Here is a 17,199-nt window from a genome sequence, read left to right on the forward strand (position 1 = left end):
CTTGGAATATAATTAAGCAAAATAAAATCATTCTAAAAGTAAGCAGGCATAACTAAGTTTTGTTTTCTTGGGGCTATCAGATTGAGACTAACTGGCAAAATGAAGAGCCCAGTTCACTCAAACTATATTTAATGAAGTTGGTTTCTCATTAGTTTTAGCTAAGTTTTTAAAGACAAATTAAATAGTATAGTGAGTATAGTGAGTCTTATTTTCTTGTGGAAATCCACTACAGTTTGTCTTACTAATCGGGTTTTTAAATTTTTATATTCTTTTCTCATTTCAAATGTGTGCACATCTAATTGAATCATCGTAATGTACTTGGTTTCAATGGAAATATTTAGAGAGCAATGATGTGGAATGTGCCTTGTGGCTTCCAAAAGATGCCACTTTGACCTCCAAGCAAACTTCACCAGAGGTCACCCAGCGTTCCCAAAATGTGCCTTTCTGTCCTGTGGCATGCTGTCTAGTTTGGATGCAAGACAGTCTATTCCATACCTCCAGGCTCAAGGAGAATGTAAAACAGTCATCTGACTTTAAATTCCCTTGCTTTGGTTGTTTCATTATTCTGTATTATCATTGCTACTTAAAAATTCCACTTTTATGGTCCAATTAGCTTTCTGGACTGGGTTCCATGTTTTAATATCCATTACTGTTATTGGGTTATAATCGAGCACATCAGCTAAAAAGGGCTAAAATGGTATTACCATGGCATAGATGATTCTGGGAATGATGCTTTGATTTATAGCTTTGGATGTCCTTTTCTTTAGTTTGAAAAAACATAAAAGCCAGTTTGAAGTCATTTACCTAATTTAGTGGATACATTTGTCTGATATTTTATTAATGGAGAAGTGCTATTTACCACTTGGAAGGGATCCATGATCTGGTGTGGATCCCTGCCAGCGTAGAGGGGGCTGGCATAATTCCTTCACTCCCAGCCATTTATGTCTTTTAATTTCAGTTCCTGCTCTTTGAGGCTAGGTCCCCAAGAGCCAAAAGCAGCTAATCCCTTTTACTGCGATTAAACAAAAAGAAGGAAATCAGAATAGGGATGTGAAAAGAAATGGTTTATATTGAATTATAATTCTGTCGGGTTCAGCAAAAAATGAAAGTGACCTGCTAAAAAAGTTTTGCCAGCAGTTGCCACAGAGACTAATAATGACAAGACTAACTGGTATTTCAAACTGGGAGCCACAGCTTTTCTTAACATGCCTCCTACCCCTGCCTGAGCCCAGACTTCCCCATTCCTCCACCCCACCCCCACTGGCTGCCAGTATGTTGGGACTGCAGAGCAATTTGCCTTGGACTTCTTTGTGTCTCTTTGTCCCTTTGAATAGACGTAGGCAAAAGATTTTCATGGTCATGTTCAAGCTTCTGTATACTTACTTAGCTCAGAGGTAGATGAAGAGGGACTTGAGTCTGTGGTTATAAACCAGTTTAATTTTTAGGAAAATAATTAGATTGGCATTTATTAAGCTTTAACCTATTTATAGGTAGAGACAAAGTTATATGTTATTATGAATGAATTTTCCAAGTTTTGAAATGACTCTTTTCTGTTTTCTTGCTTTAAACTTCTTGGCTCTCATTTAGTCGACTCCATTCGAACAACCTGTATTGTGACTGCCACCTGGCCTGGCTCTCGGACTGGCTACGCCAAAGGCCTCGGGTGGGCCTATACACTCAATGTATGGGGCCATCCCACCTAAGGGGCCATAACGTAGCTGAGGTTCAAAAACGAGAATTTGTCTGCAGTGGTAAGGGAGAAAGAACCTTTCTGTTTTCATATTCCCGTATGCTATGATGTAAGGAACTGTGTAAGGTGCATGCTTCAGAGGTTTCACTGTTCCTCACTAATGTGCAGTTATGCACTAATCACTCTGTGGAAATCCTCTGTGTTAGGGATGATGTCATAGGCTCTAAGACATTTGTGCATGGTTGGCAATTACTGATTACTTTCACCTAAGTTATGATGAAGGATTTTTCAGTTTTCAGTCCAAGGGAAAGATAAGAAATTCCTCAATTACAGTTCTGTTTGCTACTCATGATTTTACCTTTAAGTAAGAATTTATTTCTATTTTGATGTTAACAATTGCAAAAATGATGAACTAATCTTGGATCCCGGCTGGGAAATTGAAAAAGTAACAGAACTGTAGTTGCAAAGTGACAAAATACTTTTCATGTGATGCAGTCCTACCTAAAAGAGATAAATGACTAACTGTAGTAACAAAAATCTGAAAACAAAACTAAGACACCGGTTATGTAAAGTATCAATAGGTGACATTCAGTTAGTTCTTTCTTTGTACTTAAGCATCAGTCTAAGTATTTCACGAATATTTACCTCATTTTTACCTCCCTCATAACATCTGTCGAGAAATGTAACATTACATTAAAGTTTAAAATGCTGAGAAAAAGAAATGGTAAGTAACCTTGTCGAAGGTTGTAGAGTTAAGTCCAAGGATCTCAACCTAGGCAGTCTGATTCCCAATCCATATAAATTATTTCTGCTTCAGAAGTGTCTGTTCAAAATAACAATAAAACAAAAATTTTAAATATTTGTAATGCATCGTAAATAGTTTCCTAAAGGAAGAGCGAGAAGACATACTAGTTCAGGATTCTATTTTATTGCTATCCTTTAGACCTTTTAATGTATTTTCTCATGCTTTTTGTAACCCAAACAAAATTTTCTTATAATGTCATGGAATGTGCTCAGTGTAGGTCTGATTGCTTTATAAAAAATTAAGTAAGGAAATGACTAACAATTCGTTCCTAACCACTTTTTTCTCTTTTCACTTTTTTCCTTCCTGTTTTCTAGATGAGGAAGAAGGCAAGTTCATGTTTCTTGTTTAGACTGAGACTATTTTTGTAAAGTGTGAGAACTTGTTGAGAGGGACCTGGTTAGTAATTAGCCTGTAGCTTCCTCCCCGGGTATCACCACCACTCGGGCCCTTTCTCTGCAGGGCAGAGAGGTCTGGCCCTGCTGCAGGGACAAACCCAGCGTTTGCAGATGCCTATTTGGTACAAAATGCCTGACAGCCTGTTGTTCACCATTTGAACAGTAAAATTTCAATACTGACTAGTAAAATATATACCTCTGGGTAACTAGCCTAAAATTTTAAGCCATACAAAGTCAAAAAAGGAATCATCTAGATTACAAATAACAGAATGACCTGATACAAATTATTACAACTTCAAAAAAAGCGGTAACTTTGAACCTACCCAGAAATCAAACTTAGCATAATCTATTTCCCCCACACTTATTGGCACATGATTACTTATTTAGACAGTTATGTCTACCGAGAGGGAAGTTTTACTGTTTTCCTTTCCTTCTTTGAGTTAAAGTAAGTTAAGCTACTTAAATTCAATAAAGACCATGCTCTATCTAAGCTTATTAGAAATGAAATATAGATTAGTCTGAAGTTGCTGCTTTTTTTGGAACTCATAATAAATTTGAATAGAATTCTAGTTTCAAATCAGAATTTAACCTCTCTCACAAATCTTTCAAATTTTAAAAATTATCATTTTTGTAATTAGTTTTAAAAATCTCATTTGCTTTATTGGTACTGACCCCAAAACATACATGCATGCTTCCTAAAATATATTGTAGAAATATAGTATCATTTTATAATCAGGTATTTAGAGAAATGCATTTCTGTTTAATAACGTGCTTTGTTATTTTAGCTAAGTTTGTGTGTCTCACAATGATGAGATTGAGGAGGAAAAACTATAACTTCCGTTTGTTTCTTTTTCAGGTCACCAATCATTTATGGCGCCGTCTTGCAGTGTTTTGCATTGTCCAGCTGCTTGTACCTGTAGCAACAATATCGTAGACTGCCGTGGGAAAGGTCTCACTGAGATCCCCACAAATCTGCCAGAGACTATCACGGAAATGTATGTTCCCTGAATTCCCTCATATCCCCCCACCTCCTCAATAACCCAAGCCATGACTTTCTTTAGGAGATTCTGGGTTTGTCAAAGGCCAAACTGATCCATTAGCTTAGACAAATGTTTCTTTCAGAATTGTATTGACCTTGACTCTGTTTAGCTAAATATCTTATTGAAGTGGCTAGGATTTTTCTTTCTCTTTTTTTCAACACAGGTAGAATTAAAAGGAATGCATTTCAAGGAAAAATAATACTTTCAGTTTTCTTCAGAAGGTGTTATTAGGTGCTTTAGGAAAAATAAGAGTATGAGTACCTCATTTATCCATTTGGTTCTGGAGATCTGCTTCTGCCCATTTCTAGCTTGGAGTGGTGGAAAATAAAAGAAAAACAAGGCTGGGGTAATAAATCATAGAAACAAGATAACTAGACGATGTCTGCCTTCTCAAGACAACACGTTTTAAAACACAGTTTCACTGTTTTGTTTGAACCGTTGTATAGTCCACCACAAAGGATAAAAAAGATAATATTATCAAGTCAAAATGTATAAGATTTTTAAATTAGTGAGCATTTTAGCTTATTTGAGCCAATGGCTACCTCCATCAAAAATTAAATTCTCTCAACAAAATATTTCATACCTATTTTGTATGCAGCTGCTGGATTCATTTCTGTGTCCTAGCCAAATATAAGTCATGTGGCTAAAACAAGGTCACATAAGATGTAAAGTGGACTACTTTTACCATCTTGGGAAGTGAGCATTAGGAAAAATCTTTACCTTAATATCTATTAATGAAGAAAGCACCTCTTAACCACCCAGCCTACCATATATTGTTTTAGAAGTTAATTCTAAATTTGAATTAAATAAATATTTTGGGACATATTTGGTTGAAATAATAAAGTACAATCAACTTCTTTAGATAGGCCTTCATAGTAGGCACCAAAAAAAATAAGTTATTTTCAAGAACTATTCATTATTTTTTTGACTGTTAACTGCCCTAATTTATCTTATATGAGAATAATCTTAATTCATAAGACCCACTAACATTATTTTAAAATATTTAATATGTGCTTAAAAGTGTACTTAGAGAGATGCAGTACTTGACACAGACAAAGAATATATGTATGCACATAATAATATTATTCTCATCAAATTTTTAATTGATGAAACACTACCTTGGCCATAAAAGACATTTGTATTTTTTAGCTGAACCTTGAAAGAAGAATAATATAGGGCTTGGGAAGAGGCAAGAGATATTCTGTGAAAGAGAAACATTGGGGACAAAGGGCAGAGGTGGCAGTGAACATTTTGTTTTAGGGATTGCACAGTTGAGCCTAATTAGAGTAAGAGGTGCATGTTGAGGCATCATGGAAAATAATGCTTCAAAAACAACATCTCCATCTAATTCTAAAGCCACAGATTGCATAAGGCCTCTCATCTTAGAAGTTGTAATATATGATGAAGTAGATAGTAGAAAGACATAGTAGCTGTTCACACAGAGAAATAGTATATCCATCTCTCCAGGCACAAGCATTTATTAAGTAAACACGTATTATTACATAAAGGCAGCATGAATTCTCCACAGATCTCCATCAAGTGACATGCAAGTTAAAAGCTATAAAATGAGGTACAAAGTAATACATGTTGTAAGAGAGGAAAAACTAAAGGTCAAGGTTTTTATTATTTTCATTAATTTTTATTGGAGTATAGCTGCTTTACAATGTTGTGTTAGTTTCTGCTGTACAGCAAAGTGAATCAGTTATACATATACATATATCCACTCTTTTTTAGATTTCCTTCCCACTTAGGTCACCACAGATCACTGAGTAGGGTTCCCTGTGCTAAACAGTAGGTTCTCATTAGTTATACATAGTAGTGTATATATGTCAATCCCAATCTCCCAATTCATCCCATCCCCCTTTCCCCCCTTGGTAACTGTAAGTTTGTTCTCTACATCGGTGACTCTATTTCTGCTTTGCCTATCAAATTACCAATGGCAGTTTTTACAGAATTAGAACAAAAAATTTTACAATTTTTATGGAAAAACAAAAGACCCCGAATAGCCAAAGCAGTCTTGAGAAAGAAAAACAGAGCTGGAGGAATCAGGCTCCCTGACTTCAGACTATACTACAAAGCTACAGTAACCAAGACAGTATGGTACTGACACAAAAACAGAAATATAGATCAATGGAACAGGATAGAAAGCCCAGAGATAAACCCACGCACCTATGGTCTCCTAATCTATGACAAAGGAGGCAAGAGTATACAATGGAGAAAAGACGGTCTCTTCAATAAGTGGTGCTGGGAAAACTGGACAGCTACAGGTAAAAGAATGAAATTAGAACACTCCCTAACACCAGACACAAAAATAAGCTCAAATGGATTAAAGACCTAAATGTAAGTTTAAGGTATTTATTACAGAGGGTGTAAAGTGGAGAACAAGTTGCAGTGGTTAACTAGAGTCAGAAAGCTTTAGTTAGAACCCGAGGTCTACCTATCATTTACCAACTGTGCGACCGTATGCAAGTTACTTATCCTCTATGGGATTATCTCCTCATCTGAACTAACTGTCGTCAGTTTGTAGTGAAAGAATTAACACATGTAGAGCTTCATGTGCTTAGACGATAGTACTCATTGAATGATACCTCAATCTCAAGCCTTCATGTAGGAGGTAACGTGTGCGGTAGGCCTTGAAGGATAATTAGTGAATGGAACTGCAAAGATGAGAAAAGAGCTTTCAGAAGTAATGAACCTTATGAGCATAGGCAATAAGAATGGAAATCCGAGATACTGCCACACAGGAACTCAATTTGATTGGTATTTGGTACCTGAGAGAGTTAAGGAAACAAAGTTGAAAAGGTAGGTTGGAGCTAATTCATGGAGGACTTTGATAGTATAAGGATCTAAATCTTTCTTTGGAATGCATTTGAACACAGGAGTTTGAATCTCTAAGAAGAATTAATATGACAGCTTGCACCAGTGGTTTGGCAAAAGGAGAGAAAACCAGGCTTAAGGCTTCTTAGGAGACTATTATGTTGGTCGAGGGGAGATGTCATGAGAGCAGGAGCTAGTAAGTAATAGTAGGAATGATGATGTGGAAGCAGCTATGATAGCTAATACAGAAGCAGAATTAATAGGATTTGGCCTTTGATGAGATGAGAAAAAGGACTCAAAGGTGATGCCAAAATTTCAAGTATGAGGGCTGGGGAGATGGTGGTTATGGCGTTGTATATAAGAAGCTGAGGAACAGGACCAAAACTAGGAAGGAAGATGATCGTGAGCAAAATTGTGAGATACCGAAGTTCCAGTAAGATATTTAGAGACACTAAAATAATACAGACTATGATAGTTTGGAAGAAGACAGGATTTGAGGCAAAGATTTTGGAGTAATTAATATTATTAAAAAAAAAAAAGTAGATGGTTAATGCCATCAGATGGCCAATGGAAAGGAGAAAAACAGAAGAGGAACCCGAGGGGACTAAACAAAAACAGCAGAGGGCCACAATAGGTAAGGGAGGAAGGAGCTTCTGGGAAAAATGAAGCTCCCGAGTCAGATAACTCCGGGCGATGAACCAAGAGGAGATCTGAGAACAGGTCTTACAATTTGACCAGCATATTGTTCTTGAAGGATTCAAGATAGAGTGATAGGTAAGTAAGCTGCTCTTCAGAGTGTTAAGAAAGGTCAGAGGTGATGAATATTGGAGAGAGCAGATATGGAGTAGTTTGAAGAGTTTAGCTGAGAAAGGATTTTTTAAAGAAGACGTTGCAATGATAAAGGACAGATGGGTTTATTTTAAGGTGCAGAAACCTGCAGTCATTAGAAAGTCAGAGAGGAAGAATAGGTTTAGAGAGACATGAGAGTGTGAGAGTTAGATAAGATATATGTGGAAGCAAGATTGTTCTGGGCCCAGGAGGGGATTGATCAAATCCTGATGATAGAAAAGGAGACAAAAATGCTGTTACTGGTTGACAAAAGAGGAGTGAGTTGTAGACATAACAGACTGAAAGGAATATGAAACATTACAAATGGTTTATCTCATATAGTCTATTTTATTTTTTGTCACAGAGCTTTTCTTACATTTTGTATGATGGTGGAATTTAGTAGCATAAAAGTTAGACTAACTAATATGTCCCAATGAGTTTGTCTGTGTTGAGGTGGTGGTTTATCAGGCAAAGCTATAATAAATTCATAAGTAGAGATGAAAACATATGTGAAGCTCTAGGTGAATTTTACTTCTCTGATTATTACATTATCAGCTTTATCAGTAGAGCATCTGGTAATAAATCATATTGATCTTCAACTCCAACAAAATACACCCATTACCATTCATTATAGTGGCACAACTTACTAGCTTAGTGACTCACTTCTTTTATTGCTCTTTTACTTTTTTATTAAAGAATCAGTAAGGGTGACGCAGTGGTTGAGAGTCAGCCTGCAGGGGACATGGGTTTGTGCCCCGGTCTGGGAGGATCCCACATGCCACGGAGCAGCTGGGCCCGTGAGCCATGGCTTCTGGGCCTGTGCGTCCGGAGCCTGTGCTCTACTACAGGAGAGGCCACAGCAGTGAGAGGCCTGCATACCGTAAAAAAAAAAAAAAAAAAAAAAAAAAAGAATCAGTAAGATTCATAAAGTGTAGAAATAAAGTTAGCAACATCTTTAAAAATTTTTATACATTCTATATTTTTAATACATGATGAACTGAACATTATAAACTCCCTTCATATTTTTCATATGATGTTTTAAAATTGGATTTTACCAGTAAATTATTAGTAGAATTTCTTTATTGAAAATTATCAGACATTTCATTCAGTAATGTTGAGTTGACTTCCTACTGTTTAGTGTGTCTTTATTCCTGTAACTATCTCATATTGTGACAAAAAGAAAGTATGTATGTATGATATGTAGCAGTGATCAACTGCCTGTAAATCTGGGTAGAAAAACTTGCCTCACCCTTTCCTTTTATCTGATTTGTGCTTGCAACTATAACTTCACACTTGTGGTATGTGCTTAAATTTGTTAAGATATAGAAGGGAACTATTCCTTTAAAGTCAGAATTGAAATAATTGGAGAAGAAGGAATAGAAAAGAGACTAGCATTTATCTAATGCTGCAGTGTGGGTACTATACACATATTGTAGCATTTGATCTTCTCATTGACCTTTGATGGGTGTATTTGTGCAATTTAAATAAAATAGGAAAACTAATGCAGAGGCATGTGTTAGATAAAGGTTGGTTTTATTTCTCCAAGAGGCCTCATTATCCTGATGATTTTACCATGGTCCAGGATCTGTCCTCCCATTTGCAGACTAGGAATCTGATTTTGACTGCACTTAATTATTACATTTTGTAACTATATATCCATATATGTATATGTATATATATGTATATATATATATATATATATATATATATATTTGTGTTGTGTGTTTGTCTTCACTACTAAAGCAGCTCTATGAAGACAGGAACTGCTTCTGTTCTAATCACCACTGAACACCCAGCAACAAATCTAGTTCCTGGCACATAGTAGGCCCTTGATAAATATAAGATAAATATTTATTGAATGAATGGATAATGTAAAAATTAAACATTTAAAGCAGATTTATCTCTGAAAGGGTGGAGTTACATTAAGCACGATAAAAAAAAAAATCTGAAGGAGCAGTCCATTCTCTTCCCATAGAAAAATGAAATGATGCTTTTTAAGCATAAAATCAATAAGAGAAATTTTAATGAAAAAAAGTTATGAATAGAATGCTTAATGAAATGAGCTAAAATGGGCTAACTAAAAATTACTTTGTTAAATTCCCTGCTTCCTGTCCTGGCTTGGATTCTACTCTCTACATGCATCTGAGAGCAACTTTTTTCTGCTCTAGGTTGACCAAGCCAGTATCTAATAGTTACCCTCCTTCCTTAGATGTAATAATTAATTCAATCTTTTTACAGACATCTTAGACATCTTTCTCTAAGGTCACATTTTCTCTGTAACAAAGCCTATAGACGTTTACCTCAAATCCCTCAAAAGTTGACAACTTCATTTTGCTATTTAAAAAAAGACCAGGCTCAAAAAAGTTAAGAAATCTTGTAAAAAAACAACTCTTCAATTATGAAGTGACTAAACTGGCCTCAGTCGTAGATTTATTTGACTCCAAAGCCTGTTTTCCATCTTCCATCCAGCTGCAAAAGAAAGATAGATGTGGCTTAGCTTGTTGGGATATTATAAAAGGGATGATTGAAAAAAAATGAAGAGAGGTAGATATCAGAAAAACAGGACACTTTAAGAAACTTACATGTGAAGGGAACATAGAAGGAGCATAGAGAAAGACAAGGCATGAAGGTATAGGAATGTTTACAAAACTAAGAACTGTTTCGTATGACTTTATATCTACAACTGTTGTCTTCTTTCCTAGTCTCTATTAAGTAATTTCATATCTCCCTAGATTTTGTCTACATAGAAGTTATCACAGCTTAATTTGATATTCTGGTTAATGTCAAACTACCCTATTAGACTGCAAGCTTAATGAGGGCAGGATCATGTCTTTTTTCCCTCACCATTTTTGTCCCAAAACTTAGCACAGTGTGGGCAGGGAGAAGAACAGTACTGGAGTGGGGGGTCTGGGACATACAATCAGGAGAGCCTCCAAGCCTCCATTCTTCCTAGTAAAAGGAAATGTGACAAAGGAGTATGGACTAATGAAGATAGATGGGGGGAAATAGAATGTGTAATATCAGGTAAAATTAGGTTTAGAAGAAAGAAGTTGTTGCTGCCCTGGAATCTTTCCAGCACTTGGCTGCTTTGAACACTGTTGGTTGGGTACCTTGTTTTCATACACATGGAATGCCTTAGGCAAGTCTATACAAGGCCTGACCCATGGCAACAAAATCATTAATAGCAAATTGATTCTCTGTATATCAAATCCTCAGAATTAATTTCTTAAATCTTGTCTTGAGGTGTAATACTTTGAATGTGTTGTGATAGATTGCTGTAAAGTAGACATTTAGTTCTCTTCAATCCAGTTATAGATTTTCTGTGGCATAGCACCTGTCCAAACCATTATACAGAAATTCCATAAATCACGGAGAACAGTTAGTAAAAACATAGGTTGAACAATTTAGTATGTCTTGTTCACTCTTAGGTCTTACTGCTTTTAATCTTGGTTGCATTTTTCGGGGCTCCAAAGCTGGGAGCCATACAATTCTTCCTTTTATTTGTCTGAGAGAAGATAAGGAAGCGTTCAAATTTCGGGAAAGGAAAGTATGGTAGCAAAGTTCTTAGGCCGGGTCTTATGAGGGCTGTCTCTGTTTTCTAAGATGTATTGCAAATTTTCAGAAGTTATAGTATTTGTTTTGGATGTGCTATTCAAATAGGTAAAATGGAAAGGGAACTCACTTTGTCGTATAAACTTATTGGACTGCTTTTACTCTGCTAGTAGTAAAGAAGCCTATTTCAAAGAGATTCACAGTATTAGAGGTTGGATATGAAGTTAGGAGTACATTTTTTTCCCTTTTGTTTACTCTGGATCATTTGCATGCATAATTATAAAGAAATGAAAGTGAGAATGATTCTTGAATGCTCTGATTACAAACTGCATTTATGATACTGAATATAATTTTAAAAATATATCTTTGTCCTCCGTGTCTGTTGAGGCACTCTTCCTGTGTTTAACCCTTTTGCATGCTATTTCTGCATTTGCCCCTTCCAAAAGGGGCATCCTTATTTCTATTAAATAATACTTGCCAAATTTTGAATCTGCATATTTCAAAGTTTCTGTTGGTAGGGATATGTAAATTAGATTTGATCAACTTGTTTTTAAATAACCTATTCTATACTAGCTTATTAGGAAAGTTACAGGTACTCATGATGTCAAGCATGACTTTTTGACTATTTAACATGCACTCAGGAATATCTCAGCTAATAGTACAGCTGTCATGCTGTGTAATTGGTTCGTTTTCTTTTAATTATGCCCAAATTTTGAAAATAAATTTTAAAAATAAATATAACATAACAGTTTGACTAATTTTTATAGCACATGTAAATTACCTCGACTTTACTATTTAGACAATATTGATAAAATATCTCTGAAGTTTTCACATCATGATTTCATCATAAGTTAGGAGCTTAGAAAAAGACATAATAATTTAGCTTCTTACAGAATGCAGAAAGCCAATTCATTGTTCAGTATACAAACTAAGATCACCACCGAGTTTCCTCACAACAAACATCTCACTTAATTCTTAGTCATCAGTAGCCGTGCTTAGTGTAATCCCTACAGCAATTTTGATAGTTCCACAGCAAAATAGTATAAGATAAATTAGGTAAAATACATTTAAAACTAAACTAAACCTGTAGTTCCATAGACCATTATTGAGTTCACTAATAATCATTGGAGCATTTTCATCTTTATTTTGGCAAAATTCTCAATTTTATATGCATATCTTGAACAATCTTTAATTCCTATTGAATGAAATCATAGGATAATCATCTTTGTAAAGAGAATTCATTTTTATTAAGAGTGTGGGTTCATGAAAAGAAAATTATTTGCTCTTATTTCCCTCAATTTACTTCCTTTTTTCCAATTTTACTGAGGAATAATTGACAAATACAGTTGTATATATTTAAAGGGTACAACATGATGATTTGATACACTTATTCATTGTGAAATGATTACCAAGATCAAGATAATTAACACATTCATCACCTCAAATAGTTAACTCTTTTTTTGTGTGTGGTAAGAATGCTTAAGTTCTACTCTCCACAATTTTCAAGTATATAATATTTGAAATATATTATTAACTGTAGTCACTGTGCCGTACATTTGAGCATCAGAACTTATTCTTCTTATAACTAAAAATTTATACCTTTTGACCTTCATCTTCCCAGCCACCAACCTCTGCGACCACTGTTCTATTCTGTTTTTATGAAATCAGATTTTTCTTTTTTGATTCTGCATGTAAATGATAGCATACATTGTTTGTATTTACCTGTTTGGCTTATTTCACTTAGCATATGCCTTCCAGGTTCATCCATGTTGTCACAAATGACAGGATTTCCTTCCTTTTATGGCTGTATAATATTCCATTGTATATATACCACAATTTCTTTATCCATTCATCTGTTGTAGGACATTTAGATTGTTTCCATATCTTGACTATTGTGAATAAAGCTGCAGTAAACATGGAGATTCAGATACCTCTTCAAGATAGTGATTTCAATTCCTTCAGGTATAAACCCAGGAGTGGGATTGCTAGAGCATATGGTAGTTCAATATCAGTTTTACTGGAACCACATACTGTTTTCCATAATGGTCGTACCAATTTACATTCCTGCCAACAGTGTGTAAAGAGTCCCTTTTTTCCACATATTTGCCAGCATTTATCTCTTATCTTTTTGATAATAACCATCCTGATTGGTGTGATATCTCATTGTGTTCTTCATTTGCGTTTCTCCGATGATTAGTGATGTCGAGCACCTCTTCATGTACCTACTCTTGATTTGTATGTTTTCTTTGGGAAAATATCTATTTAGTTCCTTTCTTCATTTATTATTTTGATTATTTGCTTTTTTGCTATTGAGTTGTATGAGTTCTCTACATATTTAGGTTATTAACCCTCTATCAGATATATGATTTGCAAATATTTTCTCCCATTCTCTTGGTTGCCTTTTCAATATATTGATTTTTTTTCATATTTGTACCTAATTTCACAAAAATTCATATGTATAATGTGTATGTTATATATACGTATACACACACGCACCCTTTATATGCTTTTGTTGTTGTTTGATCATTTCAGGAGAAAACCACAGTGCCTTTCATAAGAGAAACATATAGAAGAATGAGTCAAACTTTTGTAATATTAGTTAAGATGTGAAAATAAGTATGGTAAAATTATAAATAAATTGGTGAAAAAGAAATCTTAAAATGACTAGAGTGGTAAGGCAAAGCAGATGCTCCAACTGGTTTCTCTTAAAAATCCCAAGGAGTCTGATGAACGTTATTGCAGCAGACAATGGCATGTGGAAAAGTAACATTTTTTTCATGTACTACATAGTCAACAAATATTTTTGAGTGCCTACTCTGCATCAGGCATTATGGATGAGAGGTCACAGTTCCAGCTTTCAAAATGTTTACAATGCAGAGAATTGAAGCTTTACACACACAGAAATTTTAAAAGCTATATGATAAGTAATAAAATACATATGCATGGAGAAATACATATGCACAGAGAAGGGAATATCTTGATTTCCCTGGGAGACTAAAAGAATCTTGGGGTATGAGGATGTGTTTTGAAGGCAGAGAAATTGTGGGCTTTCTAGACAGTGGAAAGAGCACGTGCAAAGCCCGAGAAAAGTGAAAGAGTTATGTGTCTTTGAGAAATTAAAACAGTTTCAGTTGTTAGAACATAAAGTACAAGCCTAATCTTGAAGAGTCACTGTCCTGATGTTAACAGGATACAAGGGGAAATTTTGAGCAGTGTAGTAGTATGATTTGATTTGTTAGAAAAATCACTCTAACATGGAGTAGAGAATCCACTTGTGATACAAACAGTTACATAAGGCATGATAAAGACAGGCTTAGCAGCAGATACTATGAGAAGTTATTCCAAGAAATGACCCAAGTGCTGTTGTGGTTGAGTCACTGAACACTTCTACAGGAAAGAAATGGAGACCCATCAGATGTAAATAAGACCTATGTAGACTTTAACATAGAAATGAAGACAGCTGGGGCACAAAGTAGTATTCATTCTCATGTGAATGAAATTGTCACTTTTTTAAAGAATTAAGTTATTGATTTATGGTTGTAAAATCAGCCAGAAAGAGTAAGTTGAAAATTTGTTTGGTTCAAATTCTACTAGTGATCACAGTGTTATCTGAACTTTAGGGGGAAAATGATGGATGACTTGGACAATAACTCAGTACAGGCATCGGGGAGAAGGCTAGTTGCTACCTATTCACTGAGTAATACTGTTAAACAAATGATGTATAAAGGTAATTTGCATAATGTTTTTAAAACTAAAATTATTACCAAATGGGGGACTTAGCTCAGTGCCTAACTCATATTAAGCGTCCAAGAGGTTTTAGTTATAATGAAAAACAAAGCAGCAAAACTTCCATTTGTCTTTCTTGGACTGTAAAAGAAAAATTATGAAAACTGAGTGTTACTGACATTATGAATCTGTACTCTGTGCCCCTGAAATCGGCGAGCCATGTGTCTTAGCCCATTTTTCCCTCTAAATCTAAATTATGTGATTCTGTGTATTGAATGTACTTTTTTTTGCACTTGAGTGTGTCCATATAAATATATACATAAAAATTTTAACACTCATTCAGAAGTTCATTGCCTGAAATATGAGGTCAATAGGAACTCACACACACACATTTTTGTTTTGCTTTAAATGCTTAAAGACCAAATGGAAAAAGAATTATTTTTATTATGAAAACATCAATTGAATTTGCACTGAGGGAAATGTCCCCAGAATGACATCACAAGAAATAAAATAAGATTAAGGAAGTGGACAATTTTCAGGAACAAGTCATCCCAACATAGGGATCGCTGATAATCAATTAGGATGGACAGAGTCTTAAGGCAAAAATGCTAGCTATATGCAAAGTATGTCTCTCTAGAGGCCAATATTCACTCAGCTGTTAAAAATATTTGTTAAACTTAAAAAGTCCTGGAAATCGCAATTACATAACAGCAATAATATTCTAGTCTAAGATAATCTTGGGTCATTTTATGTAGAGACATCTGAAGGATTTCAATGGCATGCATTTACTGGTCAAGTTAGAAGTAATATTCCAAAAATATAAAGTACTTACTTTAGAATTATTATGTAATAGGCAAGAGGATCCCTGATGTCAAAGTAATATCGCTGCTTCCTCCTTTACAAATGCAGGACTGGTGTTACCTATGATGAGAATATTTGGCTACACTCAGCAGTCCATGACACAAAAACTAAAGTCATTCTGCAGCTCCAGCCTTCACCCCATTAAATCTGTTCTGTTCTTTGGCAGCTGTTTTTGCCATTTACGTTAAAAGCAGATGGGGAAAATGCAAAGAACTGTCAGTTTTATTGCCATGTATAATCAGCATCTGGGCTGTATGTTACAGGAACACTCAATCCAAACTCATACTTTACTGGTGGTGTAAAAACTTTTTTTGAGTTTCTCAGTTTTCAAATTAGAGTAAGTGCTCTATTTTAATCATGTTGATCATGGAAATAGCAACCATTTGTATTTTTTTTTCAGCCTCCATGCATGTGAATGATGCTTGAGTGTATGTGTTTAATAGACAGTTGGGAGTTCTCTGCAAAACTGTTTTGCTAATTTGTTTCAAAATGTGTTTTGGAACCATAAATGTTTATTTCACATTAGAGATCAAGTCATGTGTCAGATTTATTCCTTTCTATAATCTGTGTGTATATGTGTGACTAATACATGCTATAGACATTATATTATATAATGCCATATATTATATGTTACATATATACACATATATATCCTCATTTTAATTTTTTCCACTATTTTTTGAGCAGGAAAAAACATACCATATATGTTTCTTTACATCTCATAATTTTTACCAAAACGCTTATAGTAGGTTTTATTTTCTCATTTTTCAGAAAGAGAAACTGAGACACAGAGAAACAAACAGTAACTTTTGCAAGGTCCGCAGAGCTAATCAGTGGCAGATTCTGAATTTAATCCAAGTCTGTATAAAGCTCATACTTTTAATCACTAAACTCCACTTTTTATCTTTATGTCGATACATATACAAAACATAAATACCTCTTGGGAGAGCTATTTCAGCTTTGGCATGTGGATGTTATTTTTTATAGTTTATCAAGATAATTTAATTTGAAAAATATTGAAACGAATGCCTGAGTATTGAAAGCTAGTGAGTCGAAAGTGTCATTTAAAATAAACTAATGTTGTTTAATATAGTGTAAATATCTTCAGAACTAGTTGGAATATTTAACTACCCAATTACACTGTATGTTGTATACTTTCCTGATGTAAGATCTGCTAATTGATAACCATGGTAAAGTATTTATATGCCACAGAGCCCAGCTATACCTGCACATAATTTCCAGGTTTTAAGTGTCCACAGTATTACAGCAGAGAGATTTACTGATAATTTCCCGTTTTCTACCATCTTTGAAATAGGCACCAGAAAAGTGACGTATATTGGTAGCTGTTCATTCTTTAGGAACTCTAAAAGTGTGAAGACATATATTTCTTTTAAAAAAAAAAAGCAGTAGAGAACAAGAGAAAAAGATATATGGGAGTGGGAGGAAAAAGTTCTTTTTATTGGTTAAACATACTTGTGAATTTTT

At 34.8% G+C, this 17,199-nt stretch overlaps 1 protein-coding gene across 1 annotated transcript in view; it reads left to right on the plus strand.

The window, feature by feature from the left end:
• The first annotated feature begins 1,668 nt into the window (after positions 1–1,668).
• The window catches only part of SLIT2 (slit guidance ligand 2), a 123,152-nt gene continuing 107,621 nt past the window's right edge, over positions 1,669–17,199 (plus strand). The window contains 2 exon segments of the mRNA XM_032633268.1: positions 1,669–1,751; positions 3,747–3,885. Of these exon segments, the coding sequence (XP_032489159.1) occupies positions 1,685–1,751; positions 3,747–3,885 (206 nt within the window). The 5' untranslated portion in view covers positions 1,669–1,684.

The sequence above is a fragment of the Phocoena sinus genome, chromosome 5 (assembly GCF_008692025.1).
Source record: "Phocoena sinus isolate mPhoSin1 chromosome 5, mPhoSin1.pri, whole genome shotgun sequence".
In the NCBI taxonomy this organism is placed as follows: domain Eukaryota; kingdom Metazoa; phylum Chordata; class Mammalia; order Artiodactyla; family Phocoenidae; genus Phocoena; species Phocoena sinus.